The 24,931-nt window shown below is 38.1% G+C and overlaps 3 protein-coding genes across 6 annotated transcripts; 2 read left to right on the top strand and 1 right to left on the bottom strand.

Annotated features, from left to right (window-relative positions):
* Positions 1-1,759: 1,759 nt before the first annotated feature.
* On the bottom strand, positions 1,760-4,355 carry otc (ornithine transcarbamylase). Its single transcript, XM_043249109.1, has 10 exons — positions 4,285-4,355; positions 3,538-3,676; positions 3,341-3,422; positions 3,114-3,201; positions 2,881-3,034; positions 2,685-2,807; positions 2,523-2,576; positions 2,216-2,365; positions 1,966-2,103; positions 1,760-1,891 (listed from the first exon to the last, which is right to left on the bottom strand). Exons 1-10 carry the CDS (start codon positions 4,353-4,355, stop codon positions 1,832-1,834), a joined length of 1,059 nt encoding a protein of 352 aa, XP_043105044.1. The 3' UTR covers positions 1,760-1,831.
* Positions 4,356-4,689: 334 nt separating this feature from the next.
* On the top strand, positions 4,690-14,821 carry rpgra (retinitis pigmentosa GTPase regulator a). The gene is given in 16 exon segments (XM_043249095.1): positions 4,690-4,824; positions 5,213-5,338; positions 5,425-5,517; positions 6,009-6,071; positions 6,410-6,568; positions 6,666-6,815; positions 6,935-7,090; positions 7,306-7,461; positions 9,180-9,304; positions 9,394-9,648; positions 10,019-10,199; positions 10,363-10,433; positions 10,552-11,683; positions 11,686-13,017; positions 13,408-13,862; positions 13,923-14,821. Coding segments are annotated over 16 exon segments (5,328 nt in total). The 5' UTR covers positions 4,690-4,793; the 3' UTR covers positions 14,766-14,821.
* A 633-nt stretch (positions 14,822-15,454) lies between these two features.
* Positions 15,455-24,403, top strand: srpx (sushi-repeat containing protein X-linked). 4 transcript variants are annotated; one of them, XM_043249105.1, is made up of 10 exons: positions 15,477-15,815; positions 19,780-19,827; positions 20,199-20,390; positions 21,345-21,521; positions 21,615-21,741; positions 21,876-21,997; positions 22,573-22,752; positions 23,064-23,197; positions 23,683-23,804; positions 23,939-24,403. In XM_043249105.1, exons 1-10 carry the CDS (start codon positions 15,749-15,751, stop codon positions 24,114-24,116), a joined length of 1,347 nt encoding a protein of 448 aa, XP_043105040.1. In that variant the 5' UTR covers positions 15,477-15,748; the 3' UTR covers positions 24,117-24,403. The 4 variants fall into 4 exon arrangements, with proteins under 4 accessions (XP_043105038.1, XP_043105040.1, XP_043105037.1 ...); XM_043249103.1 differs by having other exon boundaries at positions 15,455-15,815; positions 19,780-20,390; XM_043249104.1 differs by lacking the exon at positions 15,477-15,815 and having other exon boundaries at positions 15,845-20,108.
* Positions 24,404-24,931: the final 528 nt, after the last annotated feature.

The raw sequence follows: 24,931 nt of genomic DNA, 5'->3' as shown, positions 1-24,931 counted from the left end.
AGCAAAATATGAATGGACCCAGCAGGAAAGACAAATGAGATATGAGATTGTATCTCAGTTGTTTCTTTCAAGTGGCAACGAGATCAAATAAAGAAAACAGATCATTTTGTTTAACTCTTGTGGCTTGTTACAGTTTTCTCCTGGTGAATCTCAAGCTTTGTTCAGATTTTACTAAGGTGCTTAATTGGAAGTCTCAACATGAAGAAGATTTCTGTTCTGATTTTCTTTTCCAAAATCCACATACATTTTTGTGCTCATTCTTTGTCAATGATTGCTTCATATGTTTAAGAAGAAACATCTAAAACCTGATATTTAAGAGAACTGTAACAGGGACCTAACTAAGAACTCAGTTATGTCTTTTGTAAAAAAGACTAATTCAGTGGTCTGAAGGCCAAACTTACATGCAAACTGAAACAGTTGAAAAGTTGACTAGATGACTATTTGTTCCTTAAAATGGGTTTTAGGGGCATGTTTCTCTCCTCTCTTTTATGGACTTATGTCTTTTACTCACATCTTTTAAAATGCTTATGTAAAATGCTCTGAAACTGTCCCTTCTGGCTTGTTGAATTAATCTGAATGCCCACAGGGGATTTGGTTTGTTGTCCAAATTAACACAAGAGGATCACAATATGTATTCAGATGCTAATTTTAAGCGATTAGGACCCCAGTTGCCTACTATCAACATGAGTAAATGTGTCTTATTTCTTGACTTTCTATCTTGCAGTCATGTCTGAATCCCAATCAGTACAAAAATGAAAACACACACAGGCCTAATAAGGTCACAGCTGAAGAGGGTCAAACAATGTTTAGATGAGATAAGATCACAGCAAAGTTTCAGTTTAAATAATCGTACATACCAAGTCATAGAATGGGAAGCTGAAACACCTTTGCAATGACGAGAATGTCTTGGATGATTTAGAAACCTGTTCTTCTGCTCTGCCTCTAATCTCCACCCTTGTTCCAGGTTCTTCTCTGCCTCACCCTGAGAATCTCTTGTTCTCTTTTACCATTTAAATGTACGCATTGCAGAAGTGATTTCTTTGTACAATAACATTGACTTTTTTTTTTTTGCAGCGTGCCTTCCCCCAGTTCAGTCGTTGAGAGTTTCACTCACAGTCGGAAAACGTCTCTAAACATCCTTTGACTGTAATGCATATCAGTCTGATCTCACTCTGATCTGATACTGCTTAGAAGGCAGCAGTCAAGACAACGAAAGGTCACGGTGAAACAATAAAAATGAAAGCATGCTGACCCCACATTCATGCTAAAACAAAGTAGCCTAGCCATAACATGAAAATACCATAGTGGCTTTAAATGCATGCCCACACACAACTACTTACTCTGAGTCATGTTGCTCTGCAGAGTTAGACATGTAAATGATTACCTAAAAGAGTCTGTTGTAAAACGTTTCTAAGTGACTGGAGGTGACATAGAAACCTTTAGAGACACAGTTAAAGTCTTATAGAGACTGAATATAAATAGTCTGATGCACTGCAACCCCTTTCTTTTTAAAATAAATAAATAAATAAATAACATTATTTGCCATGTCCATCCAACCCCCTTGTAATTTAAATAAACCTGAATATATCAAATGTGAAAACAAATACTATTTCGAATACTAATGTCACAGCACCCTCTATAGGTCTTAAAGGTATTTGCATTGCTAAAATATTTAAATTATTTTGTAAAAAGTATTAGTACGCAATTTTTGTTTCACAGGTTTAATAAAAGAATATATTAATTTCTGAATTTCCTATTAATTTATTAAACCCCTATTGGTTTGTAGAATGATACATATGATAAATTACAATTATAGATGACAGACAGATTTTTAAAATTTGAGTTTGTGAATTTGTGGCTTATAGTCTGTCAGGATGCACACCATCAAACCCTGGAAAAAAACAGAGAAACTATTACTTTTATACATTAATACATTAATAATACTCATAATAATATGCAATTTACCATAATGGTCCACTTGCGGTTCTCAGCCTCTGTAAAAACAAGGGACCGTGGTGAGTAGAAAACCTCTTCGTCAACTTCCTCTGTTTTACGTGGGAGACAGTGCAGAAACGTCCAGTCTGGTGCAGCCACACTTCCTGTCTGTCAACCAATCAACAGAAATAATAAAAACTAGCATAATGGAATTAAAAGCATGTCTGTTATCAAAAATAGACTAGATCAGACCAGACAAAGCTAATGGCCATTTCTCTACCTTCATAGTAATCTGGTAACCATGGAAATCTTTTAGTCTCTTCTTCTTCTCCTCCTCTTGGCCCATGCTCACCCAAGTGTCAGTAACCAGCACATTACTGTCCCGTGCTGCCTCCATTGGATCCATCAGGAATTGCATCTTGGTACCGAACTGCAGCATGGATATCAAACATTGGATTATACTGTACAATAAATGTATAACTAATAGGTGTAACCGTAAAATAAAGTGTTACCAAGCAAACATTATGAAAAGATGCTTAATTATATTGTAGATCTTATGAGTAAGACTGATCATTCTCGGTCCATACCTGTTTGGACAGAAGCTGAGCCTCTTTAGTGACATTAGCATCTGGCTCATAACCCTAAAGACAAAAGGTTAATTAAAAGTATTAAATAAAATATACATAAATAGGCCTTTGTGTGTGTGTATATATACATATATATATAAAACAGATCTGAAGGAGGCAGACCTTGGGTGTGGCCACTTTTAGATTGACACCTAGTTTAGCCAGTGACATCATAAAGGAGTGAAGAACATTGTTTCCATCTCCTATCCAAGCCAAAGTGAGGCCTTTTAATGAGCCATAGTGCTCCTGAAAGAGTGAAAAGCACATTTGAGTGCATGTACTTGAGTGAATGAGTGTCTGTGTGTCGGGGAGTAAGTACCTGTAGTGTCAATAGGTCAGCCAGAATCTGTATGGGGTGGTAAAGGTCAGATAGGCCATTTATGATTGGTATATTAGCATCTTTATGCAGGTGCTCCAGAGAAGAGTGACTATACACCCGAGCCAACACTACATCTGCCAGACCAGAGAGCACCCTGCCATACAAACACACCCACACATTAGACCCTGTTAAAGCCTCTGAGAATTGTGTTTACAGTCTGTGTGAATCCAGACCTGGCCGTGTCTGTGGTGCTCTCATTGACTCCTAGATGAATATCCTGGGGTGTGAGAAAACATGGATGGCCACCCAACAGAGAAAACCCTTAGAAAAAAAGAGAGAGAGAAAAAAACTGTCTATGTGTCAAATCTTTTGTTCTGTGCCCGTCCCTATTCATTCATTTTGTTCAGGCACCGCACTAAAAAATGTAAGCCCTTTCACAGACTCAGACTTTGAATGGCACCTGTTTCAGTGGACATGCGGGTCCTAGTGCTCCTCTTCTCAAATATCATGGCGATAGATTTGCCTTGAAGTAACGGGACATACTGTACCATAAAAAGAGGAATAAGTTAACATTGTTCATTATATCAGTCCTGAGAATGGGAATATTATTGATCAGTAACTTGAACAGTAAATTAGTTGCAGTATATGTTGCTGTACCTCTCCACTGTGTTTTATTCGATGCTTAAGGTCAGCAGAAACCCACAGGATATGTTTAATTTCCTCTGCATTAAAATCCTTTAGTGTTAGAAAGCTGCGGCCCTTCAGGTTCACACTGTCCAGAGCTGCTTTTCCCACTCTGTGGACATAAAACGTACGTGATACAGATGGAAAATGACTTGAGCATCATTACAACTCACATACCCTTTATTTAAAAAAAGTCAGCAAAATAACATTTTAAAAAACATTTTAAAATTCTAATAAACACAGATTTTATGACTTTATAAATTGAAGGTATGGTGTATTTATATATTCAAAAATTGTACAAGCTCAATTCAAATTATATAAAATGGCCATTTAAAAAAATAAAATCTGCATCCAAAGAATACATGTTATTTGCTGATATTAATTTGCTTCTATATGCCTACCTCATTTGTACGTCGCTTTGGATAAAGGCGTCTGCTAAATGACTAAATGTAAATGTAAATGTAAATGTGTCATGTTAAAAAGGCCCTGTTATTAAACTACTAGTAAACTAAGCTACTCTTTTATTAATTAAAATATCCTATCCATCAAGTATTCTTTTTTATGCTTAAGCGATCAGCTTTTAACTTTCCTTACATCCATGATTATATCATTAATTCATTCTCTGTTAAGCGTAATGCAATGTGAGAATTAATATTATCAATGAAAATTATTACACAGCGTCACTCAAAATTTTATACAGCAGCAAAAATTCCAACTCACCTAAAATTCCTGCTCTGGCAACATTTAGCAGATTTCAGACCAAAATATATAATGTTTTTGAATGCAAACATTTTACTGACATAAGTAGGCCTATGCATACAGACCTCTAAGTGACACCGCCAAATCAAATCACTCCCTGACATGCGGCCGTGGGGGCGTGGCCAACGGCACGGAAAGGGGCGGGCAAGTAACAGTGCGTGATGAGTGACGGCTCTCGTGCACGTACTCTTTTATCTCACGCGCTTCCACAAACCCTGTCATCGTATGAAAAAACTCTCTCTCTCTCTCTCTCTCTCTCTCTCTCTCTACACATTCGTTAAAATATTCCATTAATATAATATATGTTTCTTTTTAAAATTAATCAAATAACTGACAAATTGACAAAAAGTGCAAACCTTTTTTCTTTCTTTTTTTCTGTTGCCAGGGCAACGTTTACTTCCGGTAACTCTTCAACAGGGAACAGTTGACAGTTCAGGAATGTCATCTGCAGAACAAAGGTGTAGGAGGTGATGACAGGAGAAACAGACACAGAAATACCAGGTAAACTGCGATTTTACTCTGACCTATCTATCTATCTATCTATCTATCTATCTATCTATCTATCTATCTATCTATCTGTCTATCTGTCTATCTATCTATCTATCTATCTATCTATCTATCTATCTATCTATCTATCTATCTATCTATCTAGCTATCTGTCTGTCTTGTAGGTAAGTGTGTTTTACAAGCATGTGTTTGTAGGACTTACAGTATGTGACACCATAATCACATCTAGAGCATTACACACAGGCTATTCTGGGAAGCTGGAAGCTTTCTAAGGATTTAAACGGACCATCTTGCTGAGCGTGGAGGTTTGCTCTTTGCTCCGTGTGAACAACCGTTACGGAGAGCATATGCTGTATTGAACCTCTATGTTTCCTTATTGCAGAAACAGGTGCTGTATTCACCTTTGGAAAGAGTAAAATAGCAAACAATGTACCCAGCAGATTATGGCTAAAGAATGATATACCTGTGCAAATCTCATGTGGACAGTCACACTCTGCCTTTGTAACAGGTTGTAATCTCTCTATATTCACCTTGTAATTTCGTAACTGCAGCTTTATTTTGTAATAAAAGTCTCTTTAATTAACTCTTTTTCAGAGCAGGGCCGTTTGTTTGTGTTTGGAAATAATAACAGAGGTCAGCTCGGTCTTCAAACCAAAGGACCGGTGAATAAACCGACCTGTGTTAAAGGTGAGGCACAGACATGCACGCAAGCCGTTTACTGTACATGTAAAGTGAAATCTTGCTTGTCCAATTACTGTACATTTCATATTTCGATGTTACCACAAATACAAAGAAATAGGTAATTTGCCAATTTAGCTGGCATTACAAACAATGTTAATGTCAGATATTTACAGAATACACATGCATATTATACCAATTTTTCAGAATTGAATGGATCTTTTTTGAATGCAATGAATTGAAGTGAGAATCGACTCATCGGTTTTGATCAATAAGTCATATGCAATTAGTTTTGGTGCAAACCGCAGATAATTGTACTTACTGTTTGCACACATTTGCCAAAGCATTTGCTATTTGCTCAAATCAATAAGAAATTCCAATCTGATCTAAACAAGATCTGAACTTATTGTTTCAAAATTATAATTTGAGAATTGAACCCAAGCATTTGAAAAACTGATCACTCTCGGTTTTCTTATTCACCTTTTTATTTATCCACGCAGTTCTTAAAGGGGAAAGAGCTCAGTTTGTTGCCTGTGGGACTGTTCACACACTCGTAAGCACCTGTATGTAAAGTTTTTTATTCAGAGGCACTTCTGTAACATTATAAATGTCTTTACTGCCAATCAATTTAAGGGCTGAATAAAAGTATTAATATCTCAAAAAAAGTGTTCTGTTCTTATAATAGCAGAGTATACACTGTAAAAAAATGTTGTTTCAAGTTTTTTTAGTTTAGTTAACTAAAATATGTCAGTTGTCATTTAAGTTAACATTGAGTAACTTAAAATTTCAAGTTGCCTAAACTAAATATTTTTAGTTGGTGGAATAACAAAGGGTTTCAAGTTAAAACAACTTTTTTTGGAGATGAAGTAGGTAAGTGAATATATCTGTGGGCTTTCTCCAGCACAAGGGGAAATTTTTGCAGCTGGAGGAAACAGTGATGGACAGCTCGGACTGGGCCACTGTAACGACAGCGTTTCTTTCCAGCGGCTCCACCCCTTTTGTGACAATGCTCCAATCAAATTGCTCTCTGCAGGCGGCCACACCTCTGCTGCACTTACAGGTAACAATGATATGTAACCGATTATTTCCTATACTAGACAAAGTCAAACGCACTGATGAACGATACGGATTTAAATAATAAATCTGTACATTTTTAGAGGATGGCAGGCTTTTTCTGTGGGGTGATAACTCTGTTGGTCAGCTTGGTTTGGGGAATGACAGCCATGCCTTATTGCCTAAAGAGCTGAAACTAAAACAGTCAATTCAGTGGGTCTCGTGTGGATATAGACACTCAGCTCTGGTCACAGGTGAGCGCTTGTCAAACAAACACTATTCACAAACATGAAAACCATGCTGCTATTTTTTTTTAAAGGGAATTACTTTAGAAATCAGCTAAATAAAATGTGGGGAATTTGGTGTGTTTCAGATAACGGTGATGTTTTCACTTTCGGGGAGAGTGCAGATGGACGACTGGGTCTTTCTGCTCATCAGCTGGCCAACCACAGTCATCCTCAGCGGGTTGAATCTCTGCACGGAGTGCTGCAGGTGGCATGTGGAGACAAGCACACACTAGCTCTTACAGGTGATAGAAATGTCAATCAATGAAATAAATGTTATTATTCATTAGATTGCAAAATCTAATAAATCTTGATATGTTGCTATCTAATGCAGTGATAAATCTAAATAGGTTTCCAGGTACTTCTTGTACACTAAATACATGCCATATGATATCATACAATTACAATTTTTACTTTTTTTGCTTTGATGCTAATTATTTTTTAACTCTCTTTCCTGTAGAGAATGAGTTGTATTCTTTTGGCCGTGGGGAGTTTGGGCAGCTGGGCTTGGGGACACTTATGTTTTTAGCAGACACACCTGTTGCTGTCGGCCACTTCAGGAAAGGCAGGGTCAGTCATGTCACATGTGGTGAAAACCACAGTGCATTAATAACAGGTAAAATATACACGCTGTTAAATCAAAGCTGCTAGAGGATTCAAATAATTATCATTATCAGCTAATTAATTATTTTGTTAAAGTGATATAAAGTATATCATTTACTTAAATCTGAATCTAAATATATTTTAAATGTGGTGCAATCAGTTTTTTTTAAATGGTATGTGGTAATGAAAGTAAGTGGTATGAAAACGAATCAAATATAGTGATGGTTCTGGCAGGTCATAGTGACTCTCATGATCCACAATGTTCTCTTCAATATTATTCAGCAGCTTTATCGCTTTCTGGGGAGCTTTCTTTTATTCACATTCCATTGTTTTAATTCACATTTAACAGAAAAAGGAACTTTTCCAAAAAAAGGAACATATGACATATATATATATATATATATAGACGTGGACAAAATTGTTGGTACTCAACTCACAATGATCTATAAATGTTAACAAAGTCAGACATTGTTTTTCAACCATGCTCAACATTATTAAAAAAATAAACTCATGAAACAGACCTGGACAAAAATGATTTTAATATTTTGTTGCGCAACCTTTTGAGTCTCAAACGCTTCTTAACTGTCAATATTATCTCAGCAGGTATTTTGGCCCACTCCTCATGAGCAAACTGCTCCAGTTGTGTCTGGGAAGGGTGCCTTTCTTGTTTCAGCTCCTTCCAAAGATGCTCAATAGGATTGAGGTCATTCCAATTGTTTTAGCCATTCTTGGGTGTTTTTACATTGTCCTGTTGCAAGACCCAGACCTGCGAAGACCAAGCTTTCTGACACTTTTTCTCTCTAAATTCCTTGATAGTCTTGAGATTTCATTGTACCCTGCACAGATTCAAGACACCCTGTGCCAGACATAAATTAACAGAGCCTCCTCCATGTTTAGGACAGTGTTCTTTTCTTGATATATAACATACAGCTGATGTGCCTTGGCAAAACTATTTTTGTCTCATCTGTCCACAGGACATTCTCCCAGAAGCTTTGTGGCTTGTCAACATGTAGTTTGGCATATTCCAGTCTTGCTTTTTTATATACAATGGTGTCCTCCTTGGTCGCCTCTCCCATGTAGTCCACTTTGGCTCAAACAACGATCTGACACTGATGTTCCTTGAGCATGAAGTTCACCTTGAATCTCTTTAGAAGTCTTTCTATATAGTTTGTCATCAATTTTCCTCCTGCGGCCACGTCCAGGAGGTTGTAATATTCTAAATGCATTTCCGTTAGATTTGTCATCAAGCAACACGTCCAGGAGGTTGGCTACAGTCCCATGGATCTTAAACTTAATATGCTGTTCTTTAGCTTAAGACAGCTTGTCTTCTATATACATTTGGGTCCAGATGTGCACACCATATCACCAAACAACACAGTGATTACCTGGAGCCATTAGGCCCAATGGCTGATTACAAGGTTGTAGACACCTGATGCTAATTAGTGGACACACAATTAACAGTCCAGTCACAACTTTCAGTGTTTTCTAGCCATCATTTTTGATGCCTGTTCTTTTTATTTTTTAATAATTCTGAAAACAATTCTGACTCATTGTTAACATTTATAGAATTTTACGTACTTTTGTCAGATAACAGTTATTTCTGACCATTGTGACTTTTTCTTCATTGACCAAAGGGTACCAACAATTTTGTCATGTTTTATATATATATATATATATATATATATATATATATGTTTATATAGTTACACTTTTTATCAAGGAAATTTCAAGACAGTGGTCTTCTATATACATTTGGAGATGGCCGTTATGGGAAGTTGGGCCTTGGAGATGAGAATTTCACCAATCAGTTCAGTCCAACTGTATGCCAGAGGTTCTTTGATTACTCAGTCATGTCTGTACGTTCTCTGATACCTTCTTCTTATGATCATGTTTTTCAGGTGGCCTGTGGTTTTTTGTCACATGCTGGTTTGCATTTGTGCTGCAGGTGGCCTGTGGTTTCAGTCACATGCTGGTTTTCGCACGGCCACGGCAACAGGAAAGTGAAGAAGTTTGTTTAGAAGATGAAGATGTTACCTACTCTTACCTGGACAGGTGTTACACCTCAATGTTACAGGGGCAACCTTTAGAGCATATTCCAGACCCAGCACCTGCTCTAGTCTCACAACCCACCTTTCTCCCCTCATCTCTTCCAACTTCTCACCGCTGGAGCCTATCAACACGTGCCAGACGAAGACAGAGGGTAAGAAGCTAATCACCTGAGTTAAACAAGTTTTTAAGATGTTAAAGGAATAGTTCACTCAGAAAGAAATCATAATTTACTCTCCCTCAAGTAGTTCAAGCCTTCAAATTTTAAGCCTGAAAATCTGGGTGAATTAGAAAAGAAATAATGATACTGAATTAGAAAAATTAAGCTATTTTTATATAATGTATTACTTTACCAAGAAGCATGATGAAATATGAGACGTGATGTGTAATTAAAACAAGCTGTATATTTAAATGATTTAATAATTTGTGCAAAAGTATGAAGATTTTCTAAAATTGTGTGTGACATTCTGGATAGAAAAGAAAGCAATGAGAGTGTGAAAATTTGTTTGATGTGTGTGTTTCAGGAGAGCTCACCTGCACAGTTTGGCCCAGAATTTTGCAGTCTCCCTCCTCCTACAACTGGCTTTACTGCACTAGCCCTGACAGGCAACATCATACAACCCAGATCTCCCAGAGACACTCCTAAACGCTTCAAAACTGAATCTGATTCTTCCTCAATCACACTGCCTGTCATGACAACACCACGTAAATATTTCTTATTTTACAATTTTGTATGTTCTCCCAATACCTTTCTTATATATATATATATATATATATATATATATATTCAAATATATATATATACTACAAATATGTTGTAAAAGACCCCAAAAAACAGTAAAATATGATTGTTGTTTTGTAAATACAGTCACACAAATCACAAAGAAGAATGATGACTGCCATAGTGTTGGAAGATCTGAAAACAGCATATCAGACAATGTGCAGAAAAACTCACTATGCGTAAGATGCTGTTTATAATACGTATAACTGAGTTTAATGTATATTGTATAATTATAGGATGTACTGTTTGATTTCATAGACACATGAAGAAAATAAGCATTCTGGCATGGTAGAGAATATCCCTCAACATGCTCCCCCCACCGAAGTACATGGTGCTTATGTTTCTCCACCATCAAGCAATCTAAAAAGCAAGAAGGCCAAGTCTGGAGATTTAAAGAACCCTGCCATGGCGGAAGAACATTCTTCTCTTACAGCATCACAAAGCAAAATACAAACCAAAACAAACAAAAAAACCATCCAGAGTACAAATAATAAATCTAAAAGTCAAGCAGTAGACATCAGATTATCTTCAGATAGAATATCAGCTAAGGAAAATGAGGGAAGCAGTGAAACATGCAGTACTAATACTGATCCAAGGGACAACATTTCAGAAACAGACAAATATAGTACGGTTCAACACGCAGAGTCCAGAAGTCAAGAGGTCTCTGCTCTTTCTGAGATTGAGAAGAAGACCAAAACAAGCTCAATTAAAAGTCAAAAGACTTTCTCCAGAAGTTCTCCATTTCAGGAAGTTGGACAAGTTAGAACAACGTCCACAAAAGAGGTGAAAACTCCCAAAATAAAAGAGATGGGTATTCCAGTAAGAGCTACAAAAAGGGTCAAGTCACCAGTCAAGGTTCAAAATGTGTCCTCCGGCGCTAGAGAGGTTAACAAAGTTGAATCAGTGCCTCAGGCAGATGCTCAAAGAGACATCAAGCCATCCCCTGGAAATGCTCAAGAGGTCAGAACAAAACCGATAAACAAACAAGAAAAGAGAGTCTCAACACCAGTCAAGATTCCAGCTAAAATACAAAGCACCCCAAAAAAAGGAAAAGAAAAAATTTATGTTGACACAGAAGAAAGACTAAGTGAACTTGCACCAAAGAAAGCAAAAAAGAAGAGATCAGATGTAGAAAGAGCCCCAAAATCAGAAACAGCTTCCAAAACATCCAGCCCTCAATCAGTTTCTATCCCCACACAAACATCTAAAGCTGAAAAGCAAAAACCTGTGGAGTCTAAGAACTCAGAATTTGAGCTTAAACATGCAATTCCAGCAAATGAGAAAACTGAACTCAAAAAGGGAAATGATAGTAAAATACCTCAGAACTCTGATATATCATTTCCCCCAATTAAGAACCAAAAATCAGGAAGAACTGCAAAAAAAAGACAATCAGCTTCTAACTTGCATTCCAAGCAAAAAATAGTCAGTCGCCCACTGATAAAGTGCTTACTGAACAGAAACATGAATTTCCATCTATTAAAAGCTTAGCTCCAGAAAGAGGCCACTCATTTTCCAGTTTATGGTCCAATAACCAATCGGCAACCAATAAATCTGCCACCAAAGAAACCGAATCATCATCTGGTAAGTTATTGAGTCCATCAAGTTCATCACACCACAAGCAGTCACAACAAAAAATAAATAAATTATCCAAAAAAACAGCTGAACCTAAAGAGCCAGACAGGAAGCCACATGCAGAGCAGAGCATTATGGGTAGTGTAGTTTCCTCACTACCAGCCATGGCTATGGCAAGTGCTGCACCACTTCTGATAAAAGCAGCTGAAGTTCTTTCTGAACCCCAACCAGAACCAAGTATTCAAATGTCCTCACATGCATTAGTGTCCAAGGAAACACCAGGAAGCAATATCTTGCAAGAACAAGAAGTGGAACAGGAAAGCACCGTTCAGGATGTATCAGCAATCGAGGAAGTTGATGACAGCATAATTGAACAGCAGATTACACAAGATGAACAAAATGAGCTAGTTTCAAAAGAAACCGAAATGTGGGTGAGTGATGATGAAAAAATACAGGAAGAAGAACATGTCAAGGATAGTAAGACAGAGAGAAAGGAAGAGGGAGGTGAAGAAGAGAGTCTCGCTGAGGAAGAAGATGAACTTGAGGGGGTTGGGCAGGGAGAGGAGAGTAGTGCTGTTGAAGAGGAAGAAGAAAGAGAGAGTGATAATTATGAAGATAAAGGAGAGAATACTCAACAGGGAGAGGAGGAAAATGAAGAAGAGGAGGAGGAAGAAGAAGGTGAGGCAGCAGGAGAGGAAGAGGATGACAGCAAAAGCAGACAGAGCAGCAGAAGTGAGGGAGGGATGAGTAAAGGTGAAGAAAGTGGAGATGAGACTGAAAGAGAAGAAGGAGAGCAGAGTGAGGAACAAGAGAAAGAGGAGATTGAGGACAAAGAAACTGATGAAAAGGAGGAAGATGAAGAGAGTGGTAATGAAGACAAGGAAGAGGAGAGGGAGAGTGAGGTGGAAGACGAGGAGAAAACAGATGCAGAGGAGGAGCAGGAAGGAGAGAGCAGTGATGAAGAGAAAACTGATGAACAATATGAAAGTGAGAGATCAGATGAAGAGGAAGGAGACAGTGAAGAAAAGGATGAGATTGAGGAAGAGGATGAAGAGAATGAGACAGTGGGAGGAGAGGGAGAACAGGAAGAAAAGGAGGAAGAAGAAAGTGAGGAAGAGGATGAGACAGTGGAAGGAGAGGAAGAACAGGAAGAGAAGGAGGAAGAAGATGGTGAGGAAGAGGACGAGACAGTGGAAGGAGAGGGAGAACAGGAAGATAAGGAGGAAGAAGATGGTGAGGAAGAGGACGAGACAGTGGAAGGAGAGGGAGAACAGGAAGATAAGGAGGAAGAGGATGAGACAGTGGAAGGAGAGGGAGAACAGGAAGAGAAGGAGGAAGAAGATGGTGAGGAAGAGGACGAGACAGTGGAAGGAGAGGGAGAACAGGAAGATAAGGAGGAAGAAGATGGTGAGGAAGAGGATGAAGAGGAAAATCAAGAAGAAGAGGGTAATCATGGAGAGGAGGAGGAAAGCAGAGATCAGACAAAAGAAGAGGAAGAGGAAGAAGAAAATAACGATAATGAAGAGGGTGATGGAGACAAGGAAGAGGAGGTGGATGAAGAGGAAAATAATGAAAAATTGAAAGACAAGAAAGATGGGGTCACAAACAAGAGTGAAGAGGAGAGAGTGAGAGAAGAAGAAGAAGAGAAACAGAATGAGGTGGAAGCTGAAGATGAGGACAAAATGTCAGAGACAGATGGAGAAAAACAAGAAGGGAAAGAACAGATTGAGGAAGAGGAAGAAATTGATACAGGTGAAGAAAAGTTTGGAGAAAAAGAGAATCTTGACGTTTTAGAGACACAGGAAACAGAGAGAGGAGATGAAGATGATGAAATGGAGGAAGAAAATAATGCAGAAGAAAGTGGAGATGAGGAAGAAGCAGAAGAGGACGAAATAGACAAGGGGGACGAAAATAAAACAACAGAGAGAAGACAGAGGGAACAGAGAGAAACTAATGAGGAAGAAGGGGAGGGAGGTGAAGAAGTAGAAGAAGAAGAGGAGGAGGAGGAGGAGGAGGCGGAGGAAATAGGGCAGAAAAATAAGAATATGGAAACTAAGAAAAACAGAAGGAAACAGAAAGAAATTAGTGAGGAAGAAGAACAGGCAGAAGAGAGTGAGGAAGAGGAGGAAGAATCTGACCAGGAAGAAAAGAATATAAAAACAGAGACAAACAGGAGGAAACAGAGAGAATCTAGTGAAGAAGAAGAAGAGGAAGAAGAGAGTGAGGAAGAGGAGGAAGAAACCAAACAGGAAAAAAAGAATATAAAAACAGAGACAAACAGAAGGAAACAGAGAGAATCTAGTGAAGAGGAAGAGGAACAGGAAGAAGAGAGTGAGGAAGAGGAGGAGGAAGAAATAGAGCAGAAAGAAAAGAATATAAAAATAGAAGCTAGTGAAGAGGAAGAAGAAGAACAGAGTGAAGGTGATGAAGATGAGGAGGAGGAGGAAGAAACAGAGCATGAAAAAAAGAATATTAGAGAAGAGAAACATGGAAGCAATGAGGAAGAAGAACAGGAGGAAGAGGGTGAGGAAGAAGAGGAAGAGGAAGAAGCTGAGCTGAAAAAAGAGAACATAAGCAAGACAAATGAGAGGAAACAGAGAGAAACCAGTGAAGAGGAAGAAGAAGAGGATGAAGAGGATACTGAGGAAGAGGAGGAGGAAGGGGAAGAACAAGAAAGTGAGGAGGAAGAAGAAGGCGAGGAAGAGGAGGAGGAAGAAGAAAAGACCAAAAAAGTACCAAAGCAGAGAGCCAAACCAGAAGTGTTACCTCCACGAAGACAGACGAGTTCACAGAGAGACAGACAGAAGAGCAGACAAAGACATCAACAGAATGTCAAAGAGAAGAGACAAACAGATAGTGGTGCTCAGGACCCTCAGTTCTGGAACAATGTCCTGCCACAGTATCTAAACCTTAAATAATACACAAACACAGAGAATGTGCTCGATGGATGTTGGAGAGGTTAACACATTTTGGTTTGCTATTTAAGGGAGATTTAAGGGCTATTTATATATATATATATATATATATATATATATATATATATATATATATATATATATATATATATATATATATATATATATATATATATATATATCTCTTAAAGAGCTGGTTGTTACTTATGTCTTCATGGTTATTACTGAATAGCAAGTGCCTTGACTAAAATGATTTCAGTCATATTCAGTTGAATATTTTCATAGTGTTCATATGAATGTTAATTTTCAAGCGCAAGTGTGTGAAGTATTTATTTCTGTGTGCACAAAGTAAAACACTGCTTTGGTGATATTGACATTCCCTTTTTTTTCGAGACCTGGTCTGTCATTAACAGCATACCAGACTTACTGTGAATGATTACTGCTTTTTAAAAGTGCGAGAGAACAGACAGTCACGCACCTACGTGCTACCATTTAACACTTAATCAGATTTCGAATTTGTAAGAGCTGTTGCTAAAGAAAAAAAGCTGTTTGTTTCTTTAGTGAAGACATTATGAATCACAGTGTTCTCTCACTCCGACCTTTATACAAGGCTCTTACGTGAATTAAACCCACTACAAACGAAGACAAACATCTCTTTAAGCTCAAATAAAGAACATTTCTGTCATAATTTGAGAGGAAAAAAACCTAAACGGAATTCTCAGTTAATTTTTAATAACAAGTCATGAATAAGAGATAGGCAATTTAGCGTCGTGCCACTTTTAGCCTACTTTTCGGCGTCGCTGTAATAAACACTCGGTTTATCTAAGCGGAGCCAACTGTCCACGCGCCGCGCGCCGTGCGCGCGCTCGCTCGCGTTGGATGAAGAGCTCTCGTATTTCTGGAGAGGAGGCGGGATCGGGCTTGTGCTCTGATTCTCGCCTAGGAATGCACTCGAGGTGTCCCAGCAGCTCCTGGACTTCCTAAAGATGGACACCTGGATGTGTGTGTATATGTTAGTGGGACTTCAGCTGTGCGGGAGTTTCGCGTATGACGGTAAGAGACCCATCCACACGGTTCCCGTTGCGTCCTGCGCTGCGAGCTTTGATAAGTTAAATGTGTTTTTTGTGCAAGACTGATTAAACTAATGCAGACTAGAACAAACATCTGAATGAATAAAGTGTCTGTGCGTCTATGAGCTGTCCCATGCTGTTTCTGCTAGGTTTTCTGTATTAGGCACAGTGCAGTACAACAGAGCTCAAAGTGTTTACGTGGACGCCTTTGGGGCTGTTTGGGGGGGAAAGAAGGGGGTAAGTTCCCTAAATCCAGGGAAAATACACTGAACTCTTTCATATGAAAATGCACTGATGACTTGTCACCACTAGGACACTGCGCTCCCGGGCGATCTGCGCAAAAATGATGAGTCTGACATCTTTTGAACGCGTCGTCTTTAAAGTGTCTGTGATTAGTGACATAAATAATGTAACGTCTTCTGGAAGTGGGTCAGCAGAGTGTCTGCATAGTCACCAAATTGCTGGGATGATTGTCATCTTTACAATATTTCTAAGAAGAAGAGTGGATCAAAACACACACACACACACACACACACACACACACACACACACACACACACACATATTATACATACATATATACAAACCCTGCACACACACTAAATTATATATAACTGTTATATATATATTAATTATCCTCTCATTTGATCTTTAATACCTTACACATACATAAATTATTTGTTGTACATAAATCATAAATGATGTTTCTCCATCCTCTAAGTTAACAAGATGTGGACTGTACAAATAATAATTTTTAAGTGCCTATTCTCGTGTTGTTGAGTCAGTTGGAGGCCAAGTCAAATCTCACATCTTAAATAAATTGATACAGTGACATTGTATTTACATTACAGAAATTCTGCATGCAAAATCTGGATCAACTAGTAATAAATCACCAGGCATGTATTAATATTCTGGTGTTGTGCTCTCCCTCAGACTTTGACACACTGCTACATAGCTGTATCTTCCTCTGCCAGAATGATTTTTATTTTTCATCTTCGGTTAGCATGGGGTCTGGATCGGATTTTTGGAAATATGACACTGATGTTTTGATATTTTTTACATCTTAGAGGGAAAAAACTTGGAGTTCAGAGCTGGAGGCTCTTTCCACATTTCCATTGCCAGATATGGTTGCTTGATGCCTGATGTGTATGTAGCCTCATGCCACATATTCAGCTAAATCACAAGCTCTTTTTAGGTGCTTGTAGCATTTTTAATCTGGTTTATGTTTGCATCAGGCCAGTTGGCTTGTAGGGGACTCTTTCTGGAGTGTTCTGTGTATATTAGCACACAAAGTACACTTTGCTTTCAGAAAACATTGTTTATATCCCAGCAGAAGCAGAATAAATCCCCTCAAACCTTGGTTTCTCTGTCCAAGATTTTTTTTTTTTGTTTAGTGAATTAATTTTAAAAAAGCAAAGAGTCTTGCTCGGACTCGCTCAGACATGTGAATTTCCTGTGCTGCTGGAAACAGATTTCAAGAAGCTGCAGAGATGTGCGTGTTGCGGTGGTAGAACCGATTGCTAAATGACCAGTTCATCTTCACTTCGGGGACCGTTAGAGTTAAAGTGCTGGAATTGGGATTCAGAAAAATGTTGACTGTGTGAGCTTGTGGCTCATGTCATTGGGTTTTAGGTTGTGGTTGCGGTCCAGACGTCAATTTGTAAATGCACTGGAGGTCCAATTTACGAGTTCAACAGATCGTCAGACTCGCATACTGGCTTTATTTGCATGTGTAAAGTAAACGGCGGTAAAATAAATGATGCTTTACAACATTTTGGCGAAAGACCTCAAATGCTGTACGTTGTTTATTCACAAAGACTGGGTGGTTGTTTGTGTTTTATGGCCCTGTGAGCACAAACACAGACTCACGCTGGTTAAAACATGAACACATGTTTCAAGATTAAGACTGTCCTGACCTGAGAACTAGTTTCAGTGAGTTGCATGTGCTTTTATGTAGTTGTGAAATACCCACATACTCAAATGTAAATTATTCAAACTGTCTGAACTAACTGTTTTGACTAATATGATAAACCAGTAGCTCTAATTTACAAAAGCGAACTAGCTTGTTGCATTATAAGAGAAAACGATAAGTTGTGACTTTATGTAAACATTATGTAAACAATCGAAATAGAAAAGGGATGTTTATGAAGACAAACTCTGATCTGGATGTTTGCGAAGGAACTGATATTGTGTAAAGCCTGTACTTGACTCTCAGACCGTACTTATGTTGGATTTGTGAATCTATGAGGCTGGAACTGTTGCAGACACTGAACACAGGGAGCCCGAGGGATCTTACTTTCTGATGACTAATGACTGCAGAACGTCCATCCAAGAGTGAGCCGGTTTTATGCTAAACATAGTTGTGAAGAATCCTTTCCAGGACTGGAGTAAAACAGAAGGTGCAGCAGAAGCTATATGGTTTAGTTACCGTACAGTTTTCTTAAGTGGAAACTCCCTATTTGTAAGTGTGTGTAGGAGAGAGAGAGAGAGGAACTGAGCCAAGTCAGTGAGTATTCTGCGTTACACAACGTTCTGCTGAGCTTAACAGAATGGAACAGGAAAACTCATCTGCCAAATGGAGCAAACACACACACATGATCCCTGTGGAGTGTTTTCCATGATAGAAGTTGGAAAACTGTGGTCCTGTCATGATTCGCCTTTAGCTCTGCATTTACATTGTGTGTGTGTGTGTGTGTGTGTGTGTGTGTGCTGAGTCTCTTGAGTTCTTGTTACTGCATCAGAGGGAGCTTTGATCTAACTTGCTGTGTGATCTGCCATCCCCACACTTACACACACACAAGAGACAAAAGAACAGAACTAGAGGGAATAAAAAAGCGAATCAGCATCAATTTATATGCACTGAATGCAGGCTCTTGTTTTTTGTGTTTGATCCCAGTCTAAGAGAGCGATCTGTGGGTAATGGAGTTTTCCGTGTTTTTTGAAGCTGGCCTTGTTTTAAGTTTCTGGATCACTTACTTTCGGATTGCAGTAAGTACAAGTCACAGAATTAGATGGAATAGAACACCAAAACCTATTTCTTTTGGAAAACATTCATGGTTTTTTTCTCTGCAGCATGATTGATGGAAGTCGAAATTACACGTTGACTGTCGTAAAATAACTTCTGTCATGACATTCAAAGTAAATAAAGAATGTAAAATTAGCTGCTACTAGTCTGACCTCTGAACGAAGCCACGGCAACATTTATTCCATCTATTCCTTCCATGCAAAGCATGTTATCCTAATATAGTATTATATGTTATTTTACGTGGCTGCCATTTTCACTGCATCTCTCTGTGACACACTGTAATTCATTACATTACCTGCAGGGGTCATTGTTGGATTTCATGCCATGCTATAAATGCAACAAACCCAGATTTCAGATGTTAGCGATGTAAGCCTCAGAGTAAAAAATAAAATAATATTAATGCAAATATAATTGCAAGAAGGTTTGGAAAAGGAAATAAATTCACATTTATGAAGTTAAAAAGGTCAAGATAAGTGAAATATTAAGCTACAAAATGATAAATAAATACAAATAGGGAACGGTAAGATTAAAGGAAATATTTACTGAACAAAAAAACATTATTTAACACGTCTCTATTTGAAACGTAATTTATTCCTGTGATGGAAATCTGAATTTTTAGCAGCCGTTCTCAGTGTCACATAATTCTTCACAAATGATTATGCTGATTTGGTTGTTCAGATAATATTTCGTTGTATTATCGGTCCTGAAAACAGTCCTCTTGAACAGACTTTTGACAGATTTTTGTTCTGAGGTTTACACATGTTAACAGACTGAACTTAAAAACAGTGCAAGGTATTACAACAAAAAACAAACTGCGGTTTGCTTTGTTCTAATACATCCACGCGCGATAGCACAGCTGAATCTGAAATTCTGCGGTAATGCCAACTCTTTCTCGCTTTTGCTGTCCTAAACTGTTTTGCAGGCTCTGGATACTGGCCATACACTGATGATGAAGATGTGAGATACACAGGTGATCGCACGCAAGGACATATCACATGAAACGCACACACTGATCTCAAAACCCCATTACGCACAACTCAAACCCATCTTCGCTCAGTAAAACACTTTTAGCACATTATAACACATGAGCGCTGCCGTCAGAGCACATAGATTCACGACACAGAGGACACTACATGTCTGACTGCCTGCTTAGGCCTCAGGCCTCTGACTGCTTCCTCTTCTTCCGCGGCTGTGCTACTTTATCTGTGTTCATGTTTCTCCATGCATGTCTGGATGATGCCAGTTGTCAAGGTAGGTTCATGAGAACGTGTGTTATGTGTGCTTTGTTATGTTTTTCTTCGCTGTATTTGCGTACGTGCGTGATAAGGCGTCTCTTTCTAGGCGTTCCGTGGTGTGCTCCAGTGAAAGTCAAACACGGTCACATCAGCTGCCAGACACCACGTGGAGAACGTTATAAGAATGTTCTGGGAACCCGCTGCAAGATCCGCTGTAAGACAGGCTACGAGATGCACGGCAGCAGCGAGATCCTCTGTATGGCCAGCAAACAGTGGTCTGGAAACTACGCTTGCAGAGGTCTGGCGCTGACATTCACATTACTTCATGATAAGATCACATCGCATATGAACGCTGACTCGCTGGATTAATTAGTGCATATTCAATCCTAGATTTTTTTGCAGTCGTTTTGCAAACATTACATAATGTGGAATGTTGTTTTTATTTATATTTTGCTGTTTGCTGCATTTTACACTCGTTTTTAAAACATATTTAAATGTTTAAAAGTCTTTAATGCTCACCAAGGTTGTATTTATTTGCGGTAATACTGTGAAATATCGCTGAAATTTAAAATAACAGTTTGGTATTTGAATATATTTTAACATGTAAACTATTATTTTGATGGAAAGCTAAATTCGTGTTAGTTTTGACAACAGACAACATTTAAAAACAAAATTTTGCTGATCTTCATTTTTACTATTATTAAATGCTGCATAATCTTTTTGGAAACAAAGTATACTGGAAAAAAAGTATGAAACGTTTGAAAAGTAGTGTAATTCTTATTAGTATTTCTATGTTAGTAATCGGTCAACCTAAAATTGCTTTTCCAGTTTCTTTATTATATTAAAAGTTTAGCTGTTAGTTTTGTTATTTGTAACCTAATCAAAATAACTCAACTGCAATTTGAGTCTAACTGGATGATGATTTCTGAAAATTGGTTCATATGCATCTTTTTTTGATAAAACAAAAAATGTACAATTAGGTTACTTTTTTTATTAATTATTGAACTGCCGTTTCATTCATTTGTTTAGCCATGTGCTGAAAGTCCGATTGCCTTATTCATTTGTATTTATTAATCTACTGATTCTCACTGGATTTGTAATCGATCGATTCCTCAAATGTTCGTTAAGGGTCACAGTTCAACTCAAACCTGAAGGCATCTCTAGACATCTCAAGCACTACTCACAACCAGTTGACAGCAGTGATTGTCCATTGACAAGCAGTTTTTCACCGGGGCATGTGTTATGTTTACAGAGGTCCGCTGCCCTAAACTGGCCATGCCGTCTAACGGAGGTTATAAGTGTTCAGACGGATCGTACTTCAACTCCCGCTGCCAGTTCTTCTGCTCACCGGGGTACACGCTTCGAGGAGGCCACAGCGCCACCTGCCAAAGCAGCAGAACGTGGAGCGGTGCTAACAGCGTGTGCGTAGGTGAGTTAAACAGTCACCGAGCACTCATTAATATTATGGATTCATGACAAAGCATTTAGGTGGAGAGGCGTGTAAGGGTGTTTTCTGTTTCAGATGTGGATCCCCCCGTTATTAAGTGCCCTAATATAAAGGAGAAGACCGCAGAACCGGGAAAACTCACCGCCAAAGTGACGTGGGACACACCAGAGGGCAAAGACACGGCAGACGGCATCCTGACAGAGTCAGTGTCGCAGTTTAACCTCCACATATGTTAAAGCAGCCGTGGCACAACCGATAATTGAGTCATTTCTAGCCGAATTCACATTTATAATCTAACCCAGATTGTCGTTTTGAAATTGTTTATTTGCGTTGTAGCGTTATACTGAAAGGAAAGCCCTCAGGCTCACAGTTTTCAGAAGGAAATCACAAATTATCATATACCGTGTTTGACCGAGCCGAGAACAAGGCGTCCTGCCGGTTCAACGTTCGAGTGAGAGGTGAGTTCTTTTGAAACTTTAGCTAGATAAGCTGCGACTCACTCATGTGTTATTCAAAATACAATCAAGCACTTCTTTAAAAATGTCTCTTACGCTCACTTTTATTTCACTTGGTTTGAGTCGAACTGCAATGTTTTGAATTATTACACTTTATTGAAATTGTAATTTATTCTTGTGATGCCAGAGCTGAATTTTTAGCAGCCGTTACTTTAGCCTTGTGTGTCGTGATTTTTCAGAGATGTTTCTGAATCTCTTCTTTTTATAAAGTTTGAAAAGTTATGCGACACAGTATATTTTAGCGGAAACATCGCTAGATAATTTTCTGGATTCTTTGAAGAATAAACGCCTCGAGAGAGCATCATTTATTCGAAATGGATATCTTTTGTAACATTATAAATGTATTTACTTGCATATTTGATGTGTCAATTTCTTGCTAAATGAATGTAGTTTTTAAAAACGTAAGCAATAGTGTAGCTGTCAGATTATATGATGTAGGCAGCTGTAAAAGCGAAACCGGTTTGATAACAGATAGCAGGTCACGTTACTGAAAAATGTGTGTTGTGTGTTTGTTGCAGTGCGCCGCTGTACTCCTCTCTCCGTCCCTGACAATGGCTGGATGAAATGCGACAGTGCCGGTGATAATTACGGGGCCACATGTGAATTTCGCTGTCTGGGCGGCTACGACCTGAGGGGCAGCGCTGCCAGAGTCTGCCAGTTTAACATGGAGTGGTCTGGCCTGGAGACTTCCTGTGCTCGTACGGAGAAAAACACACCTCACAAACACCTACAGTCGGTTTAGAGGAATTCCTTGCGTTGTACATTATGCCTCCTTATATGTAAGATTACGTAGCGTTCCTGAAAGAATGATGCTGCCGATTCAGGTAAAATATTCAAATCTAATATTGAAAGCAGATATTGTAACTCGTTAGAATAAACGAAGGCAGAATTTTCATGACAGAATTATTCTACTGAGATTAAACCTCAGAATTCATGTAAAATTCATGATCTTGCTCATCCTGTCCTGCCCTCTGGTGAATAACATCCTAATCATTTGTTTTATTAAAAGCCATGAATATTAATGTTGGTGTGCGATCCGCTGCTGTATTACTGGACCAGTTCTATGAGAAACGCCGCGTTCTGATCATCTCTGCCCCCTCAGCTGCCAATCACTACTACAGATTCCAGATGACTAATTTACAGGTACAAGACCAGTATCTATCTATCTATCTATCTATCTATCTATCTATCTATATATGTGTGTGTGTATGTATTTCATATACATAAATGTATTTGTTTGTGTGTAATGTTACAATATTGATCAATCATTTGTATAATAAGAAAATACATTTCTAAAATTGACATTTAAAATAATTTCACAATTTAAATTTAAAATATTATCGAGAAATTATGGAAAAATTAATATAAAAAACAAATTGTGGAAAGATTCATATCTATGTATTTGTATGTGATACAACTATAAATATTTGCATCTAAGGGTGCAAAAACCCAAAATATACTAATAATTTTGGCCCATAAAGTTTGGTTATTGCTACTTAATACTGGTTTTGTGGTCCAGAGTCACACGTATCTGTATATAAATAGAGAGAGATATGAATGATGTTGCAATACTTTGTACAAAGAAAAGCATCTAAACTGGAATGATCTGTATTGTTTGTGTGGTTCAGCATGCCCAGTGCGGTCTGGACTTGAGACATGTGACAGTGATCGAGCTGGTGGGCGTTTATCCAGCTCAGATTGGCCGCATTAGACACAGACTCATCCCTCCAGGACTAGCTCTACAACTCAGGTGCTTCATTCCTGTATTTCAGTCACTTGATTTATGTTATTCAAACACTCCTGTGTATATCATTTCAAGAACTTACGAGGAACCTCTAGTAAATGTGTCCCAGTAGTAAAGTGTGTTTTGTTTGTGTGGGGCAGGTTGCAGCTGCAGCTGTCTCAGAACTCATTTAACATGGTGCTGCTGGACAAACAGGGAGTGGACAAACAGCGCTACACTTTCCCCATCACAGCAGCGGAGATCTTTACCACCATCGACACATTTCCCCTCCGCACCGAGGAGGCCATTCTACAGAAAGAGGCCGGACATAGCTGCTAGATGTATATATATATACACACACATTTACACATCTGTTTCTACTGGTTATAAAGCTACCAGCCTACGAGAGAGAGTCTGGATAGAGCTGCTACATCTTGACACATATTGAAAACATACACACACATCTCTAAAAATGAGTCTCTGTTGTTCGTCTTTTTTACGATGCTCTACTCTATTTTATTTGTCTGGTGTTTCTATTTATATCGGAGCGGATGGTCTACTTTTTCCTGAGAAATACTGTCAAAGCAATATTAATGCAATAAAGGCCTGTTTGATGATTGATATGAGAGCATGGGACACAGCTTTCTTAAAATGCCAGTCGTGTTTATCTTGGTTCCCTGTTTGTTAAATATTATGATAAAACTGAATTGAGTGTAATAGAGGTATGATAAATATTTTTTCCTATGTATGGAATGACATATTCGATGTCACAGTGGAAAAAAAGGGAGAAGGCTAATATTGTTGAAAGCTTTCTGGTTTAGGATTTTCCTATAAGAATTATATATTGAAAATATCTATTATATATTTATCCATTTATTAATATTTAAAAGCTATTGTAAACATTTAATATTAGTTCATATTTAAGTTTATTTTATATACTATTTTAGGAAAAGTATTTAAATACTTTTTAGTCACATACTAAAAGAAAAAAAAAGATAAAAAAACAAAAAATAAAAAAAAACCTGCTTATTAGAATAATTTCTGAAGTATCATGTAATTAAAAATGTTACTTTGCTGTAACAGAAATATATATATTTTTTTAAACCAAAATATTTCACATACACACACACACACACACTCACCGGCCACTTTAT

The sequence above is a fragment of the Puntigrus tetrazona genome, chromosome 9 (genome assembly GCF_018831695.1).
Source record: "Puntigrus tetrazona isolate hp1 chromosome 9, ASM1883169v1, whole genome shotgun sequence".
NCBI lineage: Eukaryota > Metazoa > Chordata > Actinopteri > Cypriniformes > Cyprinidae > Puntigrus > Puntigrus tetrazona.
The sequence above is the reverse complement of the archived record's forward strand: the minus strand, read 5'-3'. Positions and strand labels throughout refer to the sequence as shown.